Source organism: Acyrthosiphon pisum, chromosome X (genome assembly GCF_005508785.2).
Source record: "Acyrthosiphon pisum isolate AL4f chromosome X, pea_aphid_22Mar2018_4r6ur, whole genome shotgun sequence".
Lineage (NCBI taxonomy): Eukaryota > Metazoa > Arthropoda > Insecta > Hemiptera > Aphididae > Acyrthosiphon > Acyrthosiphon pisum.
In genome coordinates this window covers 43,606,704-43,616,554 of record NC_042493.1, presented here as the reverse complement: position 1 = coordinate 43,616,554, position 9,851 = coordinate 43,606,704, and the positions used below count along the sequence as shown (strand labels likewise).

The 9,851-nt window shown below is 29.9% G+C and overlaps 1 protein-coding gene across 1 annotated transcript; it reads right to left on the bottom strand.

The window, feature by feature from the left end:
* Positions 1-6,715: 6,715 nt before the first annotated feature.
* LOC100162778 lies at positions 6,716-7,534 on the bottom strand. Its single transcript, XM_008184204.1, has one exon. It carries the CDS (start codon positions 7,532-7,534, stop codon positions 6,716-6,718), a length of 819 nt encoding a protein of 272 aa, XP_008182426.1.
* Positions 7,535-9,851: the final 2,317 nt, after the last annotated feature.

Sequence of the window (9,851 nt, the reverse complement as noted above, 5' to 3'; positions counted from 1 at the left end):
CACGGCTCAGTTTATAATTGTCCACACACCATCGACGAACAGACTTTTTGATTTTAAAAATGGAAAATAAAATCAATATACGTAGACGTATTTATTTAATTGGTACTAGTTCTCATCAACTGGTTGGATGCAAGTTACCATCAAACAAACAAGTTTTATCGGTCCTATTTTTTAATATTCGAGAAGTCAAGTTAAGTTTACGCGAAAGTGCGCGGTTAGTGATTGACGAAACATTAATATTTTGGCAAAAAGCCCGAATACCTACTAGGGAAGTTCGTAATCGTATACCAATGTTGGAAGAGTTGTACAATACATGGCGAAGTTTGCAGAAAAATTCAAGTCGGAGAACAAATACTCAAATTAAAAAGGAAAATGAGTTTGTACAATGTTTCGACGAACTATTTGACATTGCCCATGCAGATGCATTGAATATAATGACTATTGACATAGACAAACAGTTTTTAATTACTCAGAGACAAAAAGGTCGTCCAGGAGCAATGATGGGTGTCGATTGGATAAGTCAAAAAAGAGAATTTAAACGATCTAAACAATTAGAAGAATCTAAAAAAAAAAGAAAACTTAATGAAGACAAAATAAAATCTATTTGTAAGTATTTCGTATTTTGTGTTTTTATAATTTGTCATATAACAAGTACTTCTAAATAATATAAAATTATGAATTAACTTTTAGTTGAATCTGTGGAATTATGTTCTTCAAGTGATACAGAAGAAAGTTTATCTGATGATTGTGAGTTAGCCCAAAACATACAAGATAATACCAAAAACTCTATAATTATGGAAAGCTGTGAAGATTCTGCCGGCCCTTCAACTACTAAACGAGGAAGAACAGTATTCATCAACGATAAACTTGTAACTGTTTTAGATAGATGCAAGGTAAGTGATAGAGATGCAACTCATATTATAATTGCCACGGCTCAGGCATTAGGACATAATGTTGATAATTTGGTAATAAATCGTTCGTCGATTCACCGAGTTCGTGAAAAAGTACGAAAACTGCGAGCAGAACAACTACGTTTGAGTTTTAATAATGATTTATTTAAAGAATCCGTTGTACATTGGGATGAAAAAATGTTACCTTCATTAACCGGTAAAGATTTAGTGGAAAGACTGCCAGTACTAATTTCATGTGAAGGGCGTGAGCAACTTTTAGGGGTTCCACAGCTATCAGCTGGAACAGGAGAAGAGCAGGCTGAAAACGTTTTTCAGTTATTAATAGATTGGGGGATAACTGATTCAGTTGTTGCAGTTTGTTGTGACACTACAGCATCCAATACTGGTCGTTTGAAGGGTGCATGTGTCTTATTAGAGCAGCATCTCGAAAAAGATATGTTATATCTCATTTGCCGCCATCATATTTATGAACTTGTATTAAGGTGTGTCTTTGAAGAAAAATTTGGCATTACGTCAGGGCCCAATATTCCACTTTTTAAAAAATTCCAAGAATACTGGAGCAAACTAAATACTAATAATTTTAATGCGGGTATTGAAGATATTAATATTTGTACGGCTTTATCACACACAAAAAATGATGTACTTCAGTTTGCTCTCGATCATTCGAAAAAAGAACAATTTCGTGAAGATTACAGGGAACTATTAGAACTTACGATTATTTTTCTCGGAGGAACTCCACATCGAGGAATATCATTTCGTAAAAAGTTGGTTTCGAGCACATATAGCAATTGAAGCACCATGCCAAGATCTTATGTTTGTTCAAAAATTACTAGAGTATGAAAATATAGATCAAAAAGTTGCATTTGTATCATTAAAAAAAATGTGTGGACATCTATGGTACTTAAGTCCTGAAACAGCAGCACTTGCTTTTTTTGATATAAACGTTCCATTATCAGAAAAGAAAAAAATGGTAGAAGCACTAAATACAATTGATACCGGTGAATATAGTGTTAATCGTTTCACCATTGATATTAAAAACTTGAATTTATTAAAAAGTAAATGTATTAGTGATTTCATCAATAGCTCGTCAGTTAAACTATTTCATAGGTTTAACATTAACACAGATTTTTTAAATGAAGATCCCGTATTATGGAAAAGTAATCAGCATTATATACAAGGACTTAATAAATTTACCAATTTAAAAGTTGTTAATGACGCAGCAGAACGAGGAGTAAAATTAATGAGTGATTACAATAATTTAATCACTAAAAACGAAGACCAAAAGCAATTTTTAATTCAAACCATATATGATTACCGGCAAAGATATCCCAACGCTAAAAAAAGTACACTAAAAAATTGTATTTAATTACGTCATTTATGTATATTATTTTTTAAATATTATTTGTGTTTAATTTGAATTACATATGTATAACATAATATATAAAATATTGGTACGGCATTTTATATTTATTAGTTATTTTATATCTACTAAAAATGTATACTAAAAACTTTTTATGGGGGGGGAGGGGGGGGTGAATAAAAAAGTACAAGAAACATTTTTTATAGTACCTATATTTAATTTAAAAATATTTTATTCCTATACTTTTTTGCCTATCTTAAATATTTTAGACTAAAATTATAAAAATCGAAAATCACCCTTCGTTGAACTTCAACCCTTTTGAGGCACGCCTTAGGGTTGAACAATTACTACGAAACTTAACACAATTTATTTTTTTATGGTTTCAAACAAATTCCATAGGAAGCCCGATCGAATTTAAAAAAAAAAAAATAAGGACCACCCTAGTATAGCCGTTAAAACAGCTGTTTAAGAATGTCATTCATAACATCGTAAATCATTGCTCTTGTTTTGCTACTCATTCTGAAATCATCTATGAATTTAGTATACAGTGTATATTTTATTATATCAAAAATATTATTAACATCGTCATCATTCATTCATCAATAACCCATGCATACGTTTTGTGCTATGTTATATCCAATTGGAAACAGGGAACAAAAGTAACAAATAGCTTCTTTGTTTGTTATAATGAAAAAATACTTTGAAATCCTATTCAAATTTAGTTTTATTTAGTATCTAAAACAACGTCGAAGTGGTATGATGTGTGCCTCATAATTATCGATAAATTTTTGTCTTGACCATAATTCCTTTAATGAAAGTAATAGATGTCTATAGTTTCATTTAAAATAAGTATAATTAAAATAATATAGTATACCTATTTCGTTCTGTATCAAAATTTGCGCTTTATAACGTTTAAATACTTGGTTTTCATATTTCAAACGTAAGTATTTATAAGAATAAAATATATAATATATAGTATATTATACATGTAATTCTATTTTTTTTTATTATTTCTTTTTCTTCTTTTCAAAAAATAACGTAATAATGACATGACCACCAAAAGTAACTTAAATTTAAATAAGTAAAATATAACCGTGTTATATCCTGAGAAGATTAAATGAGGGATTTTCCGACAATGCTATATTCATCGAGAAGTACGGAATAGATGTTCATCGTCGAAAATAACCAAGGTATAATCACGTGTTTACTAACATACCTTTGATTACAGTTTTTTTTTTTTTTTTACAAATTTTTTTAAATTTAAAATCTGAGGGCAGATTTTAAGTGGCGAGGGGGGTAACTGTAACGATTCGCAGTTTACTGACTCGTCATTTATGTCGCACTCGGCGAATTTGCTTAGGTAAACAGAAAACAGGAACGTAGAGTACTTATATTTTAGCCTATATATTATTGGCATAGCAGCCAGTCGAGTTTTGAACCGTGAAATAGAGACTATACATCAGTCTACTATAGTCATATTTACAATATTATTAAACGTAATTAATTGATTAACTTTAAGTATATAATAACGTACCTAATAGTTAAATTATAATAATTCAATATTGTTCAACTCGTTCTCCGCTACTCCTGTTATCTTCAATATACTACCCTTAAGAACAGGGTTACTCAGGTGATAGTGTATTTTATTGGTTATAATATTATAATTATTTTAGTCTTGAATAAAACATTGTATTCGTTGCTATATCGTGTTAATTGTGTTAGTCTATGAACGCAGGTCATAAGTTTCTAGGACCTGTAAAATATAACTCAGAAAACTTAATTTATATCAATTCAACAACTCGGATCTAAGGACCGGTTCGTGTAGTGGGAATAGCCAACCAACTACTCACTTAACTGGATAGAGTTAGGTATAAATATCAACAGCCACTGGGTTTGACAAGCCGAGGAGGTGTGTTGCATCGGCTATCTAGTTGTTTTATATGTCTATGGTCACAACACATAAATATCATTATATATGAATAGTTAAAATTAGGAATAAGCAAGTAGGTAAACGACCTCCTTAAATTTTACAATTTTATTTATATTATGTTGCATTTTTCAAAATATTATATATATATATTTTTTGTATCTATTTAATCATTTAAAAGTACCTATTTTATGAAGGCTATACCAGATCTATACATTTCTATATAATAATAAATATAATTTTACACAAAAATATTTATAACCATAAAAATATAATCAAAGTATAGTATTAGTATTTATTTATTTTTCATATTATAATAGTATATATTATATATTTTTTGTTCTACTCGTTTTTTTTTTTAAATAATTGCTTAAGGGCATGAACGCCATGAAGTATATAACTCTAGTTATACGTTATTTTTAACACTAAATTATATTTTTAGGAGATAAAATAAAATTCATAGATCATAACCATGTACCAGCTGACAATGCAAAAATTGAAACTGAGAAAACTATATATTTTCAATTCGTAATTATTTTTGTTTTGCGTCAAAATTGACTTGCGCCTAAAAGTGGTGGCGTTAAAATTGTAGGGGAGACCGGGGGCAATTGTAACATTTTGCACTTTTTTCCATTTTTAAGAAATTGTTGCACAGATATTTGATTTTTAACGTTACCATTTGATAAAGGAACTTCATAGCTATTCAATTATATTACAATAGCTGCATAAATATCAACCTTTACAATAAATATTTTTAATTAAAAAAAAAAAAAAAAATGTTACATTCGTCCCAGACTCTGGGGTTAAATATAACACACCTTGGGGTTAAATGTTACACATATCTTAATTCCATTTTTCAATGATATTGATATAATTATATGTTATATTAAATTAAAAATCAAACCTGATAACCATGACATATAGGTAGATGCAACCAAACTATTCTATAGACTCAAACATCATGATATATAATTATTATTATCTTCCTATTAACGATTAAAAAAATCTTAGTTAAAATATATGGTAGGAAATGCATAGTTATTAATATTCAACTAATTAAAAAAAAATTAAGAACTAATATAAATTTAAAATTAGTTTTATTTGTACTAGTCTTGTGATTTCAACTTTATTATATAATATATAATAGCAATAACAATTTTATAACAATTCATAATATAAAAATATGAAAACAAATTTAAATCTTGACTTCAGACTTCAAATTATTCATAATATAATAATAATATAATAGTAAATATTAAAACAAATTTAAATCTTGACTTCAGACTTAAAATTATTCATAATATAAAAATAATAAAATAATAAATATAATAACAAATTTAAATCTTGACTTCAGACTTCAAATTATTCATAATACCAATAAAATTAAACAAATAGTAAATATAAAAACAAACTTAAATCTTGACTTCAGACTACAAATTATTCATATTATAAAAATAATAAAATAATAAATATAAAAACAAATTTAAATCATGACATCATTCATGACACATCATCTGCTTCACAGTTTTCACACGTGTAATGAGCTATGAACATTTGGTTGGTACAATCTTCATGAGCCCAAAGTTTACATTTTTTGCACTGAATCCATGTTTCTCCTTGTTTGCTATTGGAATAAAGATCAGCACAAATCAAACAATATGTTTCTTCTTCGTCACTATCATCACTACTGACATTATTAACGACTTTTTTATGTTTCTTAATTTTTTGTTTTTGTTTTTTACTTTTATTTGTTCCAAAATCTATGTTTCTTTTAGCATCAACTTTTGTTCTCTGTTCAATCTCTATTTTTTCAGGTGTATCAGTAAGTATTGCACTTTTTCCTTTTCTCCTACCTCCTTTATTTTTAAGTTTATCTTGTAATGCTGCTTTCGGATATGGTTTGATATGTTCTGGTGATATTTCATTATTTTGTGGACGTTGTTCATCAATAATTATTGGATTTATAGTGTCTACTGACTCATTATTAACATGATTTAATAGATTCTCAGTAATATTATTTACTAGTTCTTCGGTAGTTGTATTTACTAGTTCTTCAGTAGTTGTATTTACTAGTTCTTCAGTAGTTGAATTTATGACCATATCAGTGACTACTACTGGAGCAAACTCATCCTTAGTAAACGCATCCCTGTTAAATGGCCAAATCCCTGACACAGAAAATCCATTAATTATGTTTCTAGGTGTAGCCGCACTAACTAACGCATTAGACGATATAGATGGAACATCATAAATAGTAATTCTTTTCCCAGGATTATTTGTCATCCAGGAAGTCATATTTTGGTTAATATATTTTTTAAATGGTCCATATACGGATCGGTCCAACGGCTGTAGTTTGTGTGAGCAATGCGGCGGGAATGATAACAATACAATGCCCACTTCTCTGCAAAAATCTATCACTAGTAAGTACAAATGAGATTCATGGTTGTCAAGAAGAACAAGTACTTTTTTATCAACTGAAGGCTTTACATATTTTGCAAAGTGCTTCATAAACTCTAAAAATTAATTTCCTTGCATCCATCCTGACTTGTTTGCAACACCAACACAACCAGATGGGCCTCCTCTTACAAAGTAATCCTTATAATTAACCCTAGGGAATATAAACATGGGAGGAATAAAATTACCTAAATCGTTTACAGCCAAGCACATTGTGACTAATGTGCCACGTTCGGCAGATGTAATTGCACCAATTTGCTTTTTACCACGAGATGCTACTACTTTTTCTGTCCTTTGGACTGTTGTAATCCCTGTTTCGTCTAAATTGTAAATATCTTGCCCTTCAAATTTATACTTCAACAAAACTGACTGATATTTGTCCATACAATTTTTAACATTTACCTTGTTGAAATTCATAGCCCTTGATAAGCTTGTCGCTTCGGGGCGACGGATGGAGATTGATGAATTTCTTTTTAAAAATTCAGAGAACCAATCAACACCAGCTTCTTTGTTCCGTGTCCAATTCTTTGGTATTTTTAGTTCTTGCTTAACTGTATATTCAAATGCTAATTTTCTAACTTCCTTAGAACTTAAACCAAAATAAATATCGGCTGAATTTTTTATATAGTTTACAAGTTGCTTTTCATGGATTTCATTAAATACCTTACTGTGTGGCCGGTAACCAACTGACGGTAAAGAACTACCTGTTTCTCTATCTAGTTTAAACTTTTTTATGTATCTGTTTAAACTCACATGGCAGATATTCAAGCTCGTAGCCACAGATCGTTCTGACATATGTTCATCTAAACATAGAAGTGCTGCTGTTTTCATTGTGCTATCAGATGTGGTACCTCTGCTAGTAGTTCTTACTTGTTTTCGTGGCATTTTTTGAACTAAACCAAGTATAATAATAATTATTACAACGTCAATAAAAAGTTTATATTGAAAAAAATGTAATTGATTTTCATAGATAATTTTACAATTGACCCCAGTCTGTTTGTTATAATTGGCCCCATGTAGAGTTTTTTTAATCAATGCGAAAACAAATGATGAACTTACTTGAAAAGTTAATTTATTATTATGTGTTCGTAATCTCCAGAAAATTTACTACAAGTTACTTTAAATAATAAATAAAACAGCGTTTATATGAAGGCGTAAAAAAAAAAATTCAAAAAAAAAAATTCACTTTTGAATGTAAAAATCAGTTTTTACTGATTATTTGATTAACAAAACACGATAAAGACAAATTGATAACAGGATAAGATGGCAAAAATTGGAGGACAAATATCGCACATACAACTAATAATTATTATCTATCATGGAAGAAAATATTCAGCGTGTTACAATTGACCCATGTTACGTTTGGCCCCGGTCTCCCCCTATGTGTCGAAATGACGCCTGTGCCCAATTGTCGTTCGTCCAAATGACCGCGTCCATTTGACGTGCGTCGAAATTACCGGGTCAAAATGACGTACATTCGAAAAAAACAAAAGGCAACAACGTTAGTAATGATAATATTATTATTACACCTAAAAGGGCTGCACTGAACAAAATAATTGATCACTTAGAAAATTGGTTTTCCAGTCTAGCTAAAATGCCTTCACATTATTGTCGGAAAAAAACCAATAGGCTTTACTAAGAAAGTCCATTTACGCATAAATCAGAAGTTTTTGAGCTTTAAAAATCCAAATGCACTGAAGACAGTAATATTACTATTCCATTAAGTATTTGTTATTTTTACAGCTTTATGAAACAAAAAAAGTTGTCTATTAATATGTCAAGACAAGATAAATGCGATTTTTGTTCATCATATGAAATTGAACAAGTTGAGGAAGATGACTTTGCTGAGCACATTGTACATAAAAATAGAGCTAGGGAAAAATTGGAAAAAGACACTCTAATTAGCAAAAGACAATAAATGCTAATCATTACAATGGATTGCCAGGCTGTTAAATTATGTCTATATTTACAAAACAGTGCCCTTTATTATTCAATGAAGCTGAAGGTTCATAATATGACATTGTATAACATCCGTACTGGCCACTGTGAAAATTATTGGTGGCATGAGGGTGAGGGTGAACTGGAAGCATCAATATTTACAACAATAATTATTAAACATTTGGAAAAATTTTGCATGAATGATAAAATACCAATTATATTATACTCGGATGGTTGTGGCTATCAAAACATAATAATAGCCAACGCACTTCTTCATTTCTCAATAAAATATAGAGTTATTATTGAACAAAATATCTAGTAAAAGGTCACACCCAAATGCCGTGTGATAGTGCTCATCGTCTTATAGAAAGAAAGTTAAAAGGACAAGATATTGACCTTCCTTCAGATTTTATAAAAATAACTAAAGATGCCAGAAAAAATCCAACAGCTCTTAGAGCAACTCTTTTGAGTCACGATTTTTTCCTGGACTTTAAAACTCATATTGTATATAATACCATCAGATCTGGAAAAGGAAAAGGAGACCCAGAAGTCAAACACCTAAGGTGCGGGACACACTATGCGTTTTGGTCGCATGCGTTGACGCCGATTGCGGTGATACCGCAACGCATATAATGTCCATACTTGACGTTATCACCGCATGGCGCTATATTTTTAAATTGGATTTTGGTTCATTTTTGCAAAAGCATCGACGCAGTAAAGACGATCTTTAATAATGTCCGACAGTACACTTTTAAAAGTTTTGTGCGCAGCTGAAGCAGTTGGAGATTTGGATGAACCTATCACATCAGGAAGACAGTTTTGGGTACATCCATTAAACACTCAACGAGAAAAAAATGACGAATTTTCATATTTTTATGAGAGTATACGTCGTTTTACCCTGAGAAGTTTTTTGAATACTATCGTATGTCCATTACACCATTCGACGAACTACTAAGTGCAGTGTGCCCACATATAAGTAAACAGATCACCAAATTTCGTAAACCTATAAGTGCTGAAACAAGGCTTCTGTGACACTGAGGTAAATTAAAATATTATTAAATATCTTACTGTATAATCAAATATAACAAAACTTAATTGATCAAATCTAACTAATTGTACAAAACAGTTTATGTACATTTTGTAAAATGTTTAGAATTCAGAACGTAATAATGCATAGAATTTATGACGATTTCGAGTTTGAAATTTAACAAATAGGTAAATAAAATATTTTTTGTATTATTATGTATTCATTTATTTGTAAATT

What these genes read in the sequence shown, in the direction of transcription:
- LOC100162778 (XM_008184204.1), bottom strand. Translation starts at nt 7,534, where the DNA reads ATGCCACGAAAACAAGTAAGAACTACTAGCAGAGGTACCACATCTGAT.